The 20,235-nt window shown below is 37.6% G+C and overlaps 2 protein-coding genes across 5 annotated transcripts in view; one reads left to right on the top strand and one right to left on the bottom strand.

Annotated features, from left to right (window-relative positions):
* The window catches only part of LOC118409042 (CST complex subunit CTC1-like), a 94,592-nt gene that overhangs the window by 45,328 nt on the left and 29,029 nt on the right, over window positions 1–20,235 (top strand). The window lies entirely within an intron of this gene.
* Window positions 4,690–20,235, bottom strand: part of LOC118406267 (leucine-rich repeat and immunoglobulin-like domain-containing nogo receptor-interacting protein 3) — a 35,995-nt gene continuing 20,449 nt past the window's right edge. For all 4 annotated transcript variants that reach the window (XM_035806209.1, XM_035806201.1, XM_035806212.1 and 1 more), the window contains 3 exons: window positions 12,893–13,482; window positions 11,489–12,614; window positions 4,690–9,023 (listed from right to left, as the gene is read on the bottom strand). In XM_035806209.1, coding sequence (XP_035662102.1) covers window positions 8,647–9,023; window positions 11,489–12,614; window positions 12,893–13,252 — 1,863 coding nt within the window. In that variant the 5' untranslated portion in view covers window positions 13,253–13,482 and the 3' untranslated portion in view covers window positions 4,690–8,646. The remainder of the gene's footprint in view (window positions 9,024–11,488; window positions 12,615–12,892; window positions 13,483–20,235) is intronic.

Below are 20,235 nucleotides of genomic sequence, written 5' to 3'. Positions count from 1 at the left end.
ATAAGTACATTTAATGAAGGATATGATAGACTTTAGGACAGCACTAACAATTCTTTTAAACTGACTTCATGGAAGACTTCATTGCCTGTTATCTGTGATATATGATGTGTGATGTTATGTGGATATGATATGCTTTAGATGAGAATATTCAATCAGGTTCCTGTGTCTCCCGAGGCTGCAGGCTGGGGAAGTGTAGATCCTGGTTTGATTGCAGTGATACTTTTTCAGGATCTCTGGGGCATGGAAGGGTTTTGCTTTAAGTTGCCAAGATCTGAAGCATTTTTACCATTAAGGCAACACAAATGTATTAGCTGATTCTCATATTTTAAAGAGAAATCAAAGAGACAAAACAAAAAAGAAAACTGAATTTTTTTCGTTAAAAGTCTGATGTGAAGGTAGGGGCTAAAATAATGTCAAGAAGATTATCATTAACGTTTTCAGCTTTTCGTGGCATGTTTTATGCCAATGTATTCTTTTCTTTCATATAGTACTTTCTAATGATACTGAATATTCACTGATAACCAATATAACAATTCTCTCATTTCTGAGTAAACAAAAGGCATCAAAGTACAGACAATGTGTGTCTTTAAATGAATGAAAAATGGTAGTAGAGCATTGTTGGTCTATTGTAACACAATTGGCTTTGCTATTGTAAACCTGTAACTAAACATACCTCATTCTTGAGGCAGCAGAGAAGACCTTACCTTGGTTGTGTTTCCATAGAGGGAATCTTGGAAGCCACTTGGAGACAAGTCAAGGGATTGATCAGCCTCAGCTGGGTCCCCCGGGTGAGGGTGTATGGTGATTAAACACCAGACACACCCAGTGACCCCGGGTTCATTACTGATGTAGTGTTCATGTCTTGCACTGTCAGAGTATATTCTAGTATCAACATAATTTGTGTACTTGTGTGCTAACATCATCAAGGGATTTTGATGATTAATACTTGTACACGATTTTGTTGAATTCATTGATGGGATCTAAAGTAAGCTATTGCAGCACGTAGACCTTAGAACATTAGTACAAGGAATAGCCCAAAATTCTCACTTAGATGCTGTATTAATGCTCCTCATTTTGGCCAAATTTGCATGCAACTGTGCATAAACAAACATTGGACCTCCATTTAATGTTCTAACCAAGGGACCTTCCTAGCTGAAGCTATGGTTTCTCAAGCATTAAGGCTGATAAAAATAGACTGAATCTAAATCATTTGAACCAAATCTTAAAGTTGTGACAAGGTGACATTACATACTATATATGTACACCCTCATAAGGTTTTCTTACAATGCTGCACATCCATCCTGCATAGACCCACATTTGTATGCATTGGGTCTAACTATACGTGAGAGGCATTCAATAGGATTCATAGAAATGCAGCTGGTAGAAGCTACACAATTTGTTATCAGCTTTTTCCAGAAAGAGATAGATGCGGAATATGTCAGTATGGCTTATCGATAGCAGTCAAAGTCAAAGCCCCACTATATGTGTGATCTAAATTGTACTTACGGTAGTGGATATTATGATTAGTTTGATGAATTTTGATAGTGCACAGATATTAGCTAAAGGAATTGTACAGCCAGTGAAATACATCTGATTCAGTATCATTACAATCTAACCTTTCATTCTCATGCTGATTCCTGTCACTTGCTACATGTAAATCTGGTGCTGTCAAGTAAACATGTCCAAGACACGTAATAAAATTGCAGTCAGTGTTCATTGAGACTGTGTATCTGAACAAATAACTTGTTTGTTCATACATGTACACATAGTGTCAATGAACTGACTGTGCATAATTCAAATGTTTATGTTTATACAAAATTTAAACTTTAAAGGATGCTTTGCCCAAGGTGACCTAGCTGACTGGACAGGATGATTCCAGTGCACTTACCGGAAGAAATTCCAATCTTCAATGAGTCAATGATTAAACCTTCCAATGTCAGGGTCGATTAGAACTGGTCCTTCTCTGGACCAGTCAGTGGTGTTGGTTGGCTTAAACATTAGGTCATTTCTACCTGAAGTAATCCAGGGTGATCATGTTCTGGCCCCCTACGATATAATGTGTATTTGGTGTTGGAGAAATGAAAGTAACAAGATTGGGTAATGATGGGTTTGTATGTTTCTCAGGCAAACATCTTACCTTAGATCAAGGAATTGTTCTAAGAAAAGTTGCATGCTCCATATTTTTGGTATGAGGGTGATGCAAGTTTGTTTTTGAGCTCTTGAACTCTCTGCTGTGCCCCCATTGTGCTCATATCAGAGGTCATGTTGATGTTACAAGTGTGATCCAAGTTCCCTGTATCAGGACTGACACTCTGAATCAGGATGTTTCTTACTTTTGCACTCACACACACACACACACACACACATAAAGGGGTACAGGATTTCCTTGCCATACAACTACAATTACTGTATACTCTGTATGTATATGAATGAATGGGCAAAGGCAAATGATGATACTTTCTGTGTGAGCTTGATTGATTTTTTTCAAAAGTAACTTCATTTGTTCCTGTCCTCAGAGTATGAATTCAAATTACCCACACTCCAGCCAAGAGGACAATCTGATTACACTGCCTTTTAGGCCAAGGCTTGGGAAGCACAATTATTTCTAAGTAAATTTACAATAAGAAAATGTGTAATGTAAAGTTGTTAGCGTCACTGACAATTCATCATGCTGCAAATTGCACACTGTACCATTCCTTTCAAATCTGCTTTCATGGGGTGTTCTTATGTTCAGGAAAATGTAAGCACTATACCTATATATTGGAAATACTTTAAGGTTTAAAGGTAGTAGCAGACAGGGAAGACCTATGTCCTGGCAACACTATGTTCTGACACTGCTATGTTGGGGTTGGGGTCGGGGTGTTGGTACATAGGAGTGAAAGTTAAAGGGGTATATATAGATGCCACGTATAGAAAAAATTACTGACCATTTTGACTTCAGTACAATTGGGTGGCACCTGTCAGTTTGTGTTTAAACATTATGGTATAGGGCCAGCTTCCTCATTACATCAACAAAATACAATCTCCATTAAGAGTGTCAACAAATTAAATGTCAGTTTCAATTTTATCAAACATGTTTGTTTTTTCAATTACTTTGTTACATGAATAACGATATCTCACATTTATACAAAGTCGTCAAGCTGGATTAAAAACTGAATCAAGTGTATTTAGACTTCCTAAATTTGAGAAAGCTGTTGGATTGACTGATATTCATTGCTCTTTCACATGTCTCTTATTTGTAAATATTGTGGTTTGAACTGAGCTGTGCATAGTTTATCCAATGCAGGGATGTTTGAAATTACTATGAAATTAGATTGTTGCTGTTCTGATTAACTAAATCAGGTCATAATGTCATTTTACTTCCATTTCCTCTGTAAATTAGAATATGGAAATTAAATTAAGGTTTGGATCACTGATATAGCACGGTGGCAGTTATCATCATGATACCTTGATATCATATGAGCTGTAATACATTATACGTATCCCTAATTAATACATAATCTGATATCATGGTAAATTGTCTGGATGAAAAGTACCCAGTATGAATTGAATATGACAAGAATATCTAATGCCAGAGTCTGGATAATCTTTATTGTTGAAAAATCTGGTTGCTTAGCAGCTATACTATTACTAAATATGATTGTGTTTATTTTATACATTGGGTATTTCAAAACATTTGAGTAGTGCTTAGCAGCTATACTATTACTAAATATGATTGTGTTTATTTTATACATTGGGTATTTCAAAACATTTGAGTAGTGATTCTTGCATGTCCATTCTATTTGTACGATGTTGCCGTAAAGAGCCACTGGAACAAAAAATCTGGACCTTCCTAACCCCATTCCTCTGCCAATTCACAATTTTGAATTATTAATGTATCTATAAACAGAAATTGCTATGAAATTAGATATGCCTGGTCACACCTGCAATACTGTATCAAGAGACCAGGCCCAATAGAGAAAATAATCCCTATTAAACTTGAAGAAACGAGAGTTTGAAGATGTGAAATACTAAGAGCTTTTGAAATATGGTAGTTCTGCTGTAGTACCAAAGAACACTAATAGGAGCCTAACATTGACCTTAACTTTTCTGTTTGCAATACTTACCTACATACACATGTACTAGATATCATTTCAATCACCTTAACCCAAGGGTTTAGACTTCAATCCACCTCAATGCAAGTAAAGGCAAAGGGAGGCGTAAAATCAACTTTAACCTTTATGTTACAAGACTTATCTCACACAGTGCTTACTAAATATCAACTCAACCCACACATGTATGCACACATGCACATGCAAGCACGCACGTACACGCACGTTTCCGCACATGCATATAAATGCACACACAAGCTCACAGGTATCAATTTATAATCTTTCCTCAGAAGGTCAGTCACACACTTTCCTTTTCAGTATGACTGCACAATTTTAACAATTGGTAATGTAGGGCAGGTGATTGCAGGATGTAACAGAGGAGCATCAATATCATGGCAGTGTTTAATTAGGATTCCATGATTTGTTGTACAAGGGTAGGTTGTATTTTAATTGACATGTACATATGTATGTATGATATGGGGGGAATTAACATTGTACTACTTCTCTATGTCAAATGGAACTTAATTGCTGTTACAGCAACTTTTGGCAACTTTGAAACCAATCAATCAATGTCAATGATTACACAACAACCACATTCAACTGGTCAGACCATGCAAAGTATATTTCCACAAGAATCGAATTATAAAGGTGGCACTCTGGCTACTTCAGAAGTGTACAATGCGTGTATTGTGGGCCACAGTACATTACTGTGAATAATGCCATTATGCTAGACCATTCTTCAGATAAACTGAAGATTATACTGTACGTCAATGTAACAAATGGCCTAGCTCAACTACCATTGCTTTCTTTACCATTTCTTGACCTTTTTTTAACTCTGAAAGCAGTTTGATACATGATGCTTCCATATGATATCAAAGTTCCATAAACACAGACATTTACTACAGTAGAGAAGATCACTTGAAAAACTGAAAAGTACTGATGATCACACTGATACAAGTTTGAATTTACTGTAACACTTTTTGTTATAGAAACTACAGTGACTTGATTTATTGGATGACATCCTAAAAATGCAGCAATAATGACATGTCTAAATTTTAAAATCACCGTTGTGAGATGATTGAAAAATAGTGATAACAAATATTCACCAATTCTTCATTTTTGTTCTATCAGGACATAGACTGTTACATATTAATTTTCTCAGTTTCTACTTTTCAAAAACAGGTTGTCTTTCCTTTTAACCAACAAAAGTTTAATGAAAGAAATGCAAATGCAGGTCTTAAGGCCAACCCGACCTTCATTCCGTATATTTACCTAACAAACCAGTCTGGAGCAGTGGGTTCTGCAGCTATAGAGTGCAGTACCCTTAGCACTTAGTGAAATTTGCATGTAGCAAGCATGTTTAACTACTAATAACTACTGTTACCCTCCATGTTTTGGGGTTAATGTTAAGGTCCCATTACAGGGAGGGATAGAGAGATAGTTCTGACTTGGTCCAATGTTGGTGTGCATTTATTAAAAAAAAGAGATAGGAATCATGCGCAATAGTCTTACAGTTAGGCAGCTTGCAAGAGCTGTTTGTCGAGAGGACAAGTTAGGGTAAATGGATTATTCTACATCACAACTTCTGATGCTGCAGTTCCTTGACCATAAAACGTGCCGCTTAATTAATGACTATAGATGGGCATCAGCTTCTTCTTCTAATTGTTACTTTTGTTTTGGGTATTATCTTAATCATAAAATGGTGAATTTTTTTTACTTGGAATTATTTTTTTGAATAGGTGATTATGATAGTGATATTGAAGGAGCACAAAAAAGCTAAGAACCTTTCTCTTAACATTCTCTTAACTCCTCTTCTAGGAGCAACCTTAGGAGATGAAGTGGTGATGTAGTCATACTTGACATAAGAGCAGCATCACTTAATACATGCATTTTATTATTTGCATAATATGTAGTACAAATGTTACCAAACATATGAAAGGGGCAATGTTAAATGTTGTTGCAAGATATCCAAATGAATCTGTAAGGGAACAAATGTGAACTTCTTAATTCTGTCTAAACAAGCTACATACATGAACTTCATTTTGTAAATTTTGTCATTTGTGTCAGGGGACCCATTTCCATAATCAGCCCAGGTTGTAAAGATGCATGATTGTTCCAATTGAGTCAATTGAATAATTTGGAAAATTGAACCATAAGAAGAAGTTAAAAATCCAAAAGTACCACTGAATGTATCTAACAGGGATAGGCATCAAAATAAATGTTCTGAAATATATTTATTACCAATATTTAATGAGCAGCAAGTTTGTCACGAGCATTTCATCCAGAAGCAACGACAGCACATCCCTCTGGAGCTGAGGACATCTAGTGGTGTCTAGAAGAACTGCATGTTGTTGACTGGTGAAGAGACTCGATTGCTTATAAGACAAGGTTGAAAACACCCTTCTTCAGGCACTAAGGATCACATAGCTGAGCCTTAAAGAGTGTGAACTTGAGTCTTCAAACGCATAAAACATGCTAACAATTTTAATGGTCCCCTAGATTGTAAATCAGTATTAGTTTTATACACTAAGGAGCAGTTCATGTGTGTGTGTGTGCGTGTGTGTGTGTGTGTGTGTGTGTGTGTGTGTGTGTGTGTATATATTTGTTTTGTTTTTCTTATCAAAAAAGTCCGTGGAGAAGGCTCTTAAGCTGCATACTTTAATTGTTGTACAAACACAGCTATACAAAGGCCTTTCAAAAGGTGAAACCTAGAGGATCATGTTCTACGTAGTATGTCTGCTGACTTTTCCCTAAAATTCTGGAGTAACCAATTTACTTACAGTACATTTTTGTTTGTTAAGGATAGCATTGAATACAGATACTCTTGTCATACTTATGTGTGGTGCATTCTTATGTCCGGAACCTCCTTATTTGGCTAATAATGGGTTTTCACGGCTGGAAGACAGAGTATGGAGAGGCTTTTTGGAGTGATTTGGGAGACATGAACGTTTGTAAAACATCAAATTATATAGAGAGGAGGTTGACTACAGTCGTATGGGATTCCATAGTTTGGCTAGGGGGGCTAACACTGGGTTACAGTTTTAGAAAGATATAGGTATCGGTCTGGAGCTTTTCCAGAAAATCAGGTAGAGGGAGTCGTTCTGAAGAAGACTGATTTTCATGGAAAGTCCCTTAGTCACAACACCTTATTTGGGATGTACAGACCTGAGGAACCTACTGGGAGAGAAGACAGGATAGGAGGGTGGGGCAGCCACCTGTCATTAGTCACTATCTACTCACATGCAACATTCACAGCAACACATTTCTGGTTTCCCAGCAGTTTTACATGCTGTGGCAAATGAGTTACAGTGATGAAGGGCTCATGCAGTCTGACCTCCACAGGACTTGTGGTCAGTCTATCTTGTCATCTGCATCTGTGAAGTTGACAAAATTCTGATATCAATCTTTTTTGTTTGAAACAGACTGTTCCTTGTGAAGTAGAAATGTTTTATTTGTCAGTGCAGCTCATTAGGTTTTTGCTTTGAGTGATGCAAACATACTGCTAGGGGGGTGCTTAAGGCAAACTTTGTATCAGCTCACTGCTATTCAAGACAGGATTTGGACACTTAGTGCCACAGGTGCCAAGTATACCAGTATGTAAAAGTAACAAATATATAATGGATCAATATATTATATATTGATAAAAATATTTCTGATGAAACAGTACACTAATGTGAAGATTTCTGGCATGAACCTGGCACCACTGGCATTGTTAGTCAAAAACAGCCAAGACATTGTCCAGCTACTGTTAGTAAGCACTTTATTATTACCTCGGACAGCAAGCGTGACCATATGTGTTAGTTGGAGCAGATTAGTAATACAGTAAGGTACAAGACTTCACGGGTCTGCAAAGATTAAATGGACATTTCATTCTATATTTTTAAGACTTGACAATGCAAACGTCTTTCTTGGAGAAAATATTTGAGTTACACGTTCATCTCCCAAGATGTAGTCAACCAAATAGAAATATAAAATCCTTGCAGGCCCTCTGACATATTTAGGAAGAGAAGTTTGGATACAACAATACAGTGCCAGCTAGTCAATACAGTTTTTACCAGCACTGATTATCAAGTGCTCTTTACCTTCCCTAACGTGCATTAGGTAAATGAAAGATGGAACACATTGTTACATCATTCACATGCAATTTGCACAATCATGCACATATGCTCTGGATTATCTGTAGTAATTAACATCATCACCTTTCACTCTACTGTTGGAGTAAACATCATCCTATTGTCTTCAACATTTGATGTTATGCACACCACCATTTTGTGCCAATGGTACATTTTGTATTACTCAAACATGACTTCATCACAGTATTGTCAGCCACAGGCTACATCACTTCTGCAAGACACGTCATGAACACTATGCATGAAGATCAACATTGGATAGTGACAAGTAGGTAATAGTGAAGCCTTGGGGCTCATCTTGCCTTCTTTCTCATGACTCCTTGTCTTAAGAATCTGTGACTTTCCATTTACAATCATTTGGCATCGTCCCTCAGATATGCACACCTTTTACTTGGGGAATTACCCTTTAAATCAGCTGTCTTTCATTATCTTTCTTTCTTTTTCTTCTTTTTGCCACCTTTGCTTCCTTTTATTTTGTCTCCTGCAGTAGCAATTGGGACAATCTTTGTCTTAATCTTTCGTTTTTCATCACTGCCTTTTCCTCGACCACCGCTATCATCTGAATCCCCCCTCGGGACATACTCCATCTCTGTATCTAGCATGATGAGGCTCATACCATTCTTACTTCGGGACAGAAGGAAGATGACACCACAGCAAAGCAGGACCACTCCCAGAAAGGTCATGACCCCCATCAGGTTGGCTACCAGCAGGGTGGTGTAGTTGACTCCTTCAGACTGGAGTTGCGGGTCCTGCTGGTTAGGCATGTTGGATGGGCCTGGTCCTGAAGACTGCTGGGATGATCCTGTGGAAATCAAGTAATCAGCATGTGGTTCTATCCAGAACAAAGAGTAGTGGCCAAGTGTGATAAGACAATCAGGTGTGCATTCTGTTGAAAGTTGAAAGGCTCAAACTTTGTTTCTCTGTGTTAAACTCTGAATTTCTGAGTGCTGTCCTTCATGAAGTCATGGGTATTGCAGGTTTAATTGAAGAACCAGGCAGTCAGGACACATTGGCTACACTTTCTGCCACACCACGAAAACTGGCTTTTAATTAAATGAGGCATTTTATGATGGTTGTCTTGGATGTCATTGGGAAATCCAATCAATTGTGCACATGATACATCATACTCCATCATGTCACTTTGAGCTTTACGGTTCAAATATTGCAAATAATCACCAGCCTGCCTGACGTGCTGTGTTAAATTGCTTAGTACTGGGTGTATACTTTGAATACTGAAAAATTGTGTTGTCATGTTACAGTAGTCCCTTAGTATGAGCTGTAGTCCATAAATGGTTTGGTGTAAGAATGAAGTTCTTAGTTCAAAGCTCATTTGCATTATCCAAAGCTTTACATTCAATTTGCTGCAATGCTGGAACTACTAGTATATTATAGATTTACAGAGCAGTCATTTGCATTGAACAACCTATTGTAAAGTCCTGGTAACACATTATAAGCACCAATATATGAGCACAGAAAATCAAGTTACAAACAAATAAAACTAGAATCACTAGAAAGCCTTTCCAAGAAAACTGAACATGTCCTTGATGCTGTACCATCACCATCTGGTAACATTAAGAGTGGAATGTTATTGGATTATCCTTGATATTGAGACCATGAATAGAAAATGTCATCCATAGAATTTTCTTGGTGTGGCCTTAATAATACAATATTCTTAAGGCACATCCTTGGTGCTGAAAAGGTATCAGGAGAAGAATTCAATGATTGGGGAGGAAACGGCTTGCAGGCATGTCTCTACTGTGGAAGCACAATCAATAGCAAAACTTAGACCTGTTCCTGACATTGAAACACCAACGATTCACAACTACTAGAGTCCTTTGCCTACCCAAGCATGTCACAAACCTGTTTCTGGTGCCAAAATAGTATCAATATAATTACTATTGGGTTGAAAGCCAGCAGGCAATCAGCACAACATGAGTAGGGTCTGTCTGTGGTGCTGAAACAATGGCAGCATGACCAATATCCAGGCCCCATTGGAAATACTGGCAACATAGCAAGTAACAGGCCTATTCCTGGTCTTAAAAGAGTGCTTTTTGTCCCTTCCTTTCATCAAGGTCATCCTGAGGATTTTTAGGAAGTTTTGAAAACATAAAATGCAAACATATGTAGTATTGAAATAGCTTTGGTTTTAGCGGTCTTGATGCAAGTAGCCAACCAACACATAGAATAATCAGTCTAGCAGATGTTTTCAGTTGAGTAGTATGCACACCACTTTGTTCCCTGATCTGATTGCTGGTGTGTAATACCACTCATTCATTCTGGACTTATTCTGGGTGTTGGTATTACTGGTAATCTGACTACCACAGTTCTCAAGGTATGAACCAAGCCATAGTTAATTAGATTTGATCATGAAGAATTTCATTACAGCAAGTCTCCAGAACAAATTCTATAAGAGACTCATGGGGAAGATATTAAGTAACTTGAGTCATTAATGTGTTCAGGGAACACATCAATTTTTGTTATGTTCAGTGCGTTAACAGCTTACATTGACAGGGAACACAATGACCCTGAAATGGATTTCTTGGTTTTTAAAACATGATATACGGTAAGTGACACAATGTTTCCCAAAGACGTTCATCTTCATATAGATGGCAAAGTTCAACAGTAAGTATAGGCATGCATCCAGTACAGTATTGTGATTACACGACTCAAATGTTCACACACCTGCTGTGGGTGGGTGTGACATGTAATAAAGGGTAGGTTTACATTACAGAGAAAGGTGATTCCTAAGTGTTGTTTGGTCGCTGTGTGCTCGTAAATCAGTGTACAGATGTGCCAGTGAAAGCATTAATCAGACTGCCTTTTGACGAAAAGACTATTAACACTTTTGTACCATATGAAGCTATTCATTAATGACAATGCGGTATTTACTCAGCATCTGCCAAGGCTGAACATGAAATATTGGTTAGATTTTAATGTGCTTCTATCTATTAGTTAACATATTAAAGATATCAATCTTTTTCATGTTCGTACATGTCATGTATATAAACCAGTAGCTGTCATTTCATTACACTCTGCAAAAAACTTTCAAATGATGATGATTAGAAAAATAATTGTGATTATGCAGTTTGATGTTACTGTTGCAAAACTTTAACCGGTATTTTTTCAACAAGGACACAGATTTTTCCAGTACTGCTATCATTTTATAATTAAGAAAAATAATGATTTCATCTAAGACTGTATTGTTAATGATAATAATGTATCTTGCATTACCTTCAGACAAAAATAATTTACTGGACTTCCACTTACCAATAACTATGACACTGGTGTTGACCACAACTGTCCCTCCTGCATTGGTCACTACACAGGTGTATCTCCCTTTGTCCGCTGTGTTGACAGCAGATATTTGTAGCACTCCTCCCTTCAATGTCACCTCAGTATCCACTGTCCTCCCTGCTGGAGGAATCCATGATATGGTAGGTTTGGGCTCTCCCTGGGCGAGGCACTGTAATCTCAGCTCGCTACCTTGCTCAACCTTCACTGTTGGTCCCTGGGAGATGGCTGCCGTCGGCAAGTTACACTTCATGTTTTGTAGTAATTTCTTACGAGCCAACTTGCCGTGCCGTAGGACGTCTATCCCTTGGATGGTTTCAGGAGTGGAACAGTACACACTCCTCCAGCCCTGCGTGTTTGCTGAGATGAGCCACGTCATCTGACAGTCGCAGTTCCACGGGTTCTCTGTCAGGGTGACCTGATGGAATGTCACTTTGTCAGGAAATGTGTCTCTGGGAAGAGCCTTTAGCAAGTTATAACTCAGGTCCAACTTTTGTAATGATTTCAGCTGCTTGAAAGCTCCTGTTCCAATGTACGTCAAGTTGCAGTGATCGAGGAACAGTTCTCTTAATGACGTCATCCCCCGTAATGAGGCAGAAGTTACCTGCTCTATAGGGTTGTTGTTCAATGAGAGTTCCTTAAGGTTGCGTAGCTGTTGTATAGCTGGAGACGGGATAACTGAGATGTTTGTGTGATGAATGATAAGTGACACTAGGCTGTCCAGGCCTCGGAATGCCTTGGGAGAGATGTTGGTCAGTTTTTTCCAATGCCCAATGTGGAGGTTCTGCAGTCGTGTCAGGTTGCTAACAACATTTTGCTTCAGCACCTCACTTTTCATGTGAGAAATCTCCAGTGTCTGCAGACTGCGTAAGTGGATGAATCGGTCTGTGGGGAGATCAGACATCTTCCACTTGGACACTAGGAGATGCTTGAGAGAATCCAGCCCTTTGAAAGCATACTCAGTCACAAAGAGAATGCCATTCTCCAGCAGGTCAAGATATTCCAGTTTGGACAACTCTGCAAATCCCATATCTGTTAGAAGAACTAACTCATTCCTGTTCATGTCCAGTCGAGTCACATTAGACACGCCTGCAAAAGTGCCCTATGAAGAGAAGTAATCTAGTATTAAAGAGACATGAATTTGCTAGTATAGTGGAGAGATTCAAATTTCTGCAACAGCTCTCAACATATCTGGCAATTTTTTAGGTAAATAAGCATCAATCTTGTGTGTTGTAGACTTTTCAAAGTTGTCATACTTCTTGATAGGCAAGGATCCAAATTTGTGTTAGCTGTACCAAGCTATCCAACTTTCTGTTTGTTGTACAATCTACCTGCTACATGTTTATCTGTTCAGTTATCTTATTAAGAGTTCTGACTTACCTTGGGTATAAGACTCAACCTGTTTCCACATAAGTACAGACTCTTAAGTTGTGACAGTCCATTGAATGCTCCCTCCTCCACTGTTTTGATCTTGTTGTGGTTCAAGTTGAGATGGCTTAAGTTGGGATAACGTACAAAGGTGTTGCGAACAATCTTACTGATACGGTTGCGCTCCAAGTTGAGGGTCTGCACTGAGAATGGAAGGTGTGCTGGAATGTTCCTCAGGGTCTTTAGAATACATGTCACTGAACTGTCCGAGGCCTCACACACACATTTCTTTGGACAAGGAAGAAATTCTTCACACTTGATTACCAGGACACTAACAACAGCTAGAGTCAGAATCTGCAGTAGAGATGCCATCTTAGTAGATTATGGACTTAGCTACAAAGTTAGTTAAATCTTCACACATGGCCTTGTTCATGGCACCAGTTGTTTATTGTAACCTGGGATACGGGAGCCAGCCCTCGCCATTTCTCTGACCGTTCCCTGTATGATGCATCGTGTCGGTCATGATGTTTGCCCAGATTTCTCCAGCTTTGGTCAGGACCTTATCCACTTGCTCTGTCATGCTGGGGAAAGTCACCAACTTTCTGTGGAACATACAATATGGAACAGGTATATAAGAGTTACCATATGATTGTGTGAACAGCTAGCATGATTGCAGGCTTTTGACATGATTTTTTCCACATTTCCATCCCGCCTTAATATTACAGTCAAATGAAGGAAAACCTAGTGAAATGAGTAGTATTTGCTGTTCTTCATTTTCATAATTTTAATTCATCAATGTTCTTCTCTTTCTCAGTTACATGTCACAGGGTCAAATATTGATATCAAATGGAGCAGGTTGATAAAATTTACTTATAATTTATGAAAATTAGATTATAATTTGAATAATTGCCATCTGATTATATCAAGCATCACTTACATAGTCATTATGATCCATCAACCCTTTGTGAGGTATTCTCTTTTAAACTCAAAAACTTTGATTGCTCCTGCAGTACCAAACAAGCTGCTAGACAAAGGTAATAACATGTTCTATTATCATAAAATGAGCCTCTATATAACTTACATAATGATTGTATCTCAATGCTGTATGATATACTAGTAGGTATCATGCAATATGGCTTCTTCTGTTCCAAATTATCACAGGGAAATCTGTTGATCCCACATGATAGATGATCTTTGGTTCAGCAGCGCTATCTTTTCTATATCAGGTGTTGTATGCACTGCTGTGTCTATCATCATATCCTGAATGCTCTTTTTCATGCAGAGTGAATGTCAATTCCAGTGAGCTGTACCATTCAGACTATTTTTAGAAATAGAAAGCACTACGATCACTCCATAATGTTATGTTGAGAAAAAAGCCTAAGGACATTTTCTGTAAAAGAAGTAAAAAGACTTGAAAAGCAAATAGTTGCAAGTAACTGCAAGATATTTCACTCCCATCCTCCATCCCCAAATAACCCTAAAATATAAGGATTTAATTCAAAACTACCCCATGAAAAAAAATGATCATACAAATTACACCAGTGAAAAATGGACTATTCTTGGATCAACATTTCACCTTTGTAAGAATGGATTCTTGGATTGCCCAGCTTTAAAATCATTTCATGGGAGCAGAAAATGGGCCACATCAATGAAATCATTTTAACGATCTCACTGATCATTATAAAAATGGAGGAAAAGCCTCATACAAAGCTTAGGCCATTTGTTTCTCATATCATGACACTGTGGTATCCAATTCTTTGGGTGAAAATAATTTAAAAAACTGAGGAGCTCAAAACATTGCAGAAAGAAAGTAAAGTTATGGATGACATTGTGCATGCTATTCTCAGTCTACTTTTGTAACAAATTTCATCAAAAGAATGAAAATTATGATGCCTTTCATACAAAGATCAAACTGAAGAAACATTTTACAAAACATATATAGTCTTCTCCCAATATTATGTAGGGAGTAACTTGCATGCATGTTATATTCACCTGAAGGCAAAATAACAAAAATCTCATTAATGAAATCAAAATATCTTGAGAGGATTTTGACTGCTGTGAATCATGCAAGTGAATAAAGGCACCAAACTGTGCTTAACTATGATAAGAAACTTGTCATCATCGTACATGGTATCAATAGATGATGGATGTTTATTGTATTTTTGTGGAAATGGGTCCCCTCAAGCAGTACCATTCAGAAGATATGTGTTCACAGGTAAGGCATTGGAACAATCAAAATTCATTGCAGGACATCCACATTTAATGCTCTGCATTAGTTTCAAGTTACCACAAGTTGTCATTGAAAAATTTATGCCAGAAATAGTTGTCATGTATGGCAATAACATTGGCTTTCATGACTGGTTTTGCTGAGATTTGATATGTCAAATGCACGCATTACTGCAATCCTAGATACAGAAAGCTCGGCTGATTGGATGCCTGTGGTTATATAGCGTGAAAGTCCATCATCAGTCATACTTTGACAGAAATGATAAGATGTGATATCCTAGCTAAGGGCTAGATACAGAGGCCTGTATGAGTTGAAGTATAGAAAGGAAAGGAACCTAGTAAAGAAAGAACAGTGTATTTTGCTACAATGCCAATAGAGGCCCTGGGGGAACTCACAGGCAACAAAGTACGAAGACCTTATAGAAACATTAAGAAGCTGTACCAGCCTTTCTGTACAGATATATGTACTTTGTTGCCTGGGAATCCTTTATACAGTGAGAAATGTTTCTACGAATATAACTGAAAAAGCAAACTTTTCTGGAGAATGCACTTAATACTTCTCTTCAATATTTGACATTTCTTCTAGTCTACTAGTACCTTGTTGGTCACAAAATTGACTTTTTTTATAGATGTTTTACCAAGCCAGGTTTAGGTCATTGACCACGCTTTGTTTGTGGCCTATATGTTTTTTTTTCAACCTTTATTTAACCTTGATACATCATTCGGCCTGAGCCGTTTTTCAAGATTTCAAGGGTGGAGGATGTCAGAGGTCATGAAACATTTATGACACCAAAATGTTTTCTTATCAACTCAATGATGAAAGTATCATTCGGTAAGACCACCTTTCCACTAGACAGTGATTGCACTGCGCTCTCACTGCGACCTTACATAACGTAAAAGTGTGACTGATAAGACAACAAAACACAAAATAAAGTGTAAAACGATATGTTTCTTTTCTATACAAAGGGATATGTTGAAATTTTAGCTCACAGAGAGCGTGTGGCGAGAGTGCCGTCCTAGTGAAAAGGGGTATAAACAAAGACATTTGCACTGCATATTCACCCTTGTGATGTTTTTTAACATCAAAACATGCAAGGCCATATTCACAGGTCTTTATTCCTGCAGCCAGATGATTGAATTAATCCTTGATTATTACTTTTTTTTATGATGTCACATTAAAGACGGTAGCCAGTTCAGAACTAGACATTATGGATTGCTGAAAAGACCTGTTCAGAAGCAAACATTGTATATTAAAATGTTGATTTTATGAATAAAGATTTATTTAAAGGTTTATTTATATTAATATTTCACATACAATTACAAGATATTATGATATTTACTTGCTTCCCAAAAGTACGTTTTTTGCAAGCTGCAAATCCAGACTCAGAATCTGCTGCTGTGGTCAGTGTGATGTCATCAAAATAATAATCAATGTTTTATTCAATTATCTGGTGACAGCAACTAAGAACTATAATTATGTTCAAAAACATTAGAAGAATGTAGATTTAGTTCTAATGTCTATTTTCAATTGATAATCCTATGATCATTGAAAATATTTATCAGAAAAATGCTGTACTTTGGTGGCATTGGTACACTTGAATGTGTTTAAAGGATTGTGTCATAAAAGATATCTTTTTGTTAGCAGGTTATTGAAATATATTGCAACCTGATCTTCCCGTTGCCATTTCTGTTGGAGAATGTTGCCATTTTGCCTGCTCAAAAGTTATGCCCTCTCACACCTCATAGTAGTCCACTGCTGCTGCAGGTGCAAAATATCATTGACAAGAAGAGAAAGAAAAGGTCGCCATCATTTCATGGCCTTTTGGTCTTGCAACCATAACAATTAATGGCCAGCAGGAAATGAGGTCAGCCAAAGAATCAAAGATCAGCCACACCAAACAGTTCTTTGCCAGAACTCTGATTGAGGTCATAGATTAACCTACTTCTAGGCTGTAAAAGAGAGACAATGTCCAACATTGCCCCACGTTTTCAACTATTCCATAAAATTGTCACCCCTAGCTTCCAATCCATTCTGTGAAGAGGATACCATTGTCCTTGTCAATATGAAAATTTATTTCTGCAATTACAGTGGCCTATGCTTCCTTGCTGCTATTACATGCTCAGTAGGGTTGCCATTACCTTCTCATTCAGCTGTTTGTGTTACACTGATATTGGTTTGTCAATGCATGCTCATCATTCTGTGTACTACATGACAGACATGCACAGTTGCTGAATGGCTCACAGCAGTCAATCTTCCAGATGAATCCACCCAAATCCAAACTGTGTTTCATGTCATACAGGGGAACCAGTCTTCTATATAGAACGTATCCACAGGTATGGCCAGGGGTGTGTTCTGGCCTGTTATACTGGGATGTTTATTCTAAAATTAGTATCTTTGCTCTGCATAATTCAGCTGCTATGGATTCTTTGGCCATATTGAATTCTTTTAGACTTTACCAAAGGTTTCCATAGAAATTTCAGGACCAAGAATTTAGCCAGTTGTTAAGCACCCTTTGCTTCCTTTTGAGATGTCTGATCAATCACTATATTAAATGGTACTGTAGAAGCCAGTTAGTTGCGCAACGGATAATCGCACACTTCTGTTGATTGCACAAAATTGCAAAATCCCGTGGTGGTGTGGTTCAGCTTGATGAATAGTTCAACTTGGCAATTGGAAGCTAAAATGTTCCTTTTTTCATGCCGGTTTCATTTTGAAATTTAAGAACCAAACAATCCAGGGAAAGCTTAAAGTAGAGTCTAGATTTACCTGTATAACAACTTGTGTTTGGGACTACTTCCAAAGGAAAAGAAAATTTGACTCAGCTCCAAGCAGTCTTAATTGAGTTTAGCCTCAGGAAAAAGATGTTGCTGTACCCTGACATTATGAGCCACCTTTGCATTGAACTCATGAAAACAATTCCATCCAAGGTTTCCAGATCAATGAAGCAGCCAAGCATGTGGTCGTTGGACTTCTACAGATATTTGTCACGATTCAACTGTACTCGTAATGTTCACTCCTAATTTTCATGCTGCTCTACATGCAAATGCACGGCGGTCTAGGGCAATTGTTCATGTCATGATGAAATTAAGGAGACAACATTCTAAACTTCTTTTAACCAGTGTGACATCTTTGGCCAAACTAAAGCTAACCAATCTAGTGTGGTAAGATTTCATTCAGTAAGGCTTCCTGAGAAATATAACAAGACTATTCATTAGTCAGACTTTCCATGACCAATAGAAAGATTGACCAGTAAGTACAGACTTTTTCTCTAAATGGTAAAGTTCCCAAAACATACATATGCATGTATAATGCATGTAGTGTTGTGTTGTGTCCTGTTAATTTTAGTGTATATTGGTGATATACACATGCAGCTTATGGCCCAGCATTGCCTGAAGAAATTGAATGAGTAATCTAACATTGTCCCACATTACATGATTTATTACGACAGTCATAACAGCAACTGTTACAGTTACTGTTGCTTGGTAGGAGACCACTCATGGAGTACTGCTGTTAGAGGTGGTGTCTTTTCCATACATCAACAATGTCAACAGCACTTACCAAAATTGATCAGCCCTTGGGCTGTTTCCCCATAGCATAGTAGATATAAGCTTAATGTACTGTACGCCCCACAAGGTTAATGTAGTATAAGTACACACGTTGCTATCATAAGCGCAAAAGGTCAGTTTCGCACACAGCGGTCATTTGCAACACACATTTACACCACTTAGTACACATTTTGGTATTACTTTCCTTGCAGGCTTACCTCTACAGAAATGGCCTCCATATCAAATTGTACCCCATTTCCCCATGAAATGTCCACCCGAAATAATTGCAAGACATAAGTTTTTAAATAAATATTTGCAATTGTATTGCTGAAAGTTTATGTGCCTACAGCAGACAATATTGATATGTATCAAGGGATGTAATGATCAGAACTTGTGCTTAACGATTTGTTTAACTTTGAATATCAATAGAATCAACATTATGCCAGACTAAATATCTCCAAGTACTGTGGTTAATGGGATGCCAGGTCAAAATATATTAATTTAGAAACTTACAGACATTGTGTTACTGATGTCACACTTCTGTTCACGTCATGTCACATAAGCTTTGAGTTAGTTCAACTTGAGAAGACTGATTGAAAGCCTGTTGGTAATTGTTGGTATACTGTAATGGAAATACTGTACGGTATCTTAACAAATGATTGGAAATGCTGAATCCCTATTTCTGTCTTTAGTAGTATCAGTATTCAATAGTTCTGATGACAGCAATTCAAATTCTCTTCGTATATTAATAGGTGTAATAATTACACCTATTGTTATTTAAAGAGATTATTTCCTTTTTTCATATAGATATGCAATTATGATTTAACATGCCACAATTGGTGTATACAGATTTGTGAACAATCCAAGATCCTCTTTGTTAGATTGATATCATTGGGCACATGCCCAGGGGATATGAAGTATCATTGTATGTATTAATGTACCAATACCAGACAAATAACCATTATCGACTGCTGATTGTCAGGGAGTAATTTCATGAATGGGTTCCAATATCAAAGTAGTATGATCGCTTGATAAATTTCCCCCATTTCAAAATGTGCTATTGGATAATGTCAAAACAATGGTCCTTAACCTTTAGCTTAGACAGCACTAGCATATTTGCTATACTTCCCAATGTGGTGTCAAAGCTGTCATATCTTTTAGCATTCAAACCATTCCCAAGCTATGTCCTTGCAAAGTCATGTTATGTATCACTCAAAGTCATGTTATGATAAGTAAGTAAGACTTCTAAGAATTCCACAGAAAACTGTAAAGCACAGGATGGAAATGCTGGCATGATTTCTAAAAATGTTTAATGAATGGTGCCTAGTCTCTCCAGTGTGTATACGTGTATATACCGGTATCTTCATGCATGTTTAAGTGTCAAAGAAATTTCAGAAAACTACATAATTCGCCAATGTGGCACAAGGTCTAAAAGTTAATCTCCAAACAGAATGTCTGGTAGGCTAAGCTTAAAACAGTATCAGAAGGGCCAAAGCAGTGTCCAATAGCCACCGGTAAAAGTCTGCTTGGAGATTACTAAAAGTAACATAGTAATAGTATGATTATGGTTTTCTAAGGAAGCT

Source organism: Branchiostoma floridae, chromosome 2 (genome assembly GCF_000003815.2).
Source record: "Branchiostoma floridae strain S238N-H82 chromosome 2, Bfl_VNyyK, whole genome shotgun sequence".
Taxonomy (NCBI): Eukaryota; Metazoa; Chordata; class Leptocardii; order Amphioxiformes; family Branchiostomatidae; genus Branchiostoma; species Branchiostoma floridae.
This window is presented reverse-complemented; position numbering and strand designations above follow the sequence as displayed.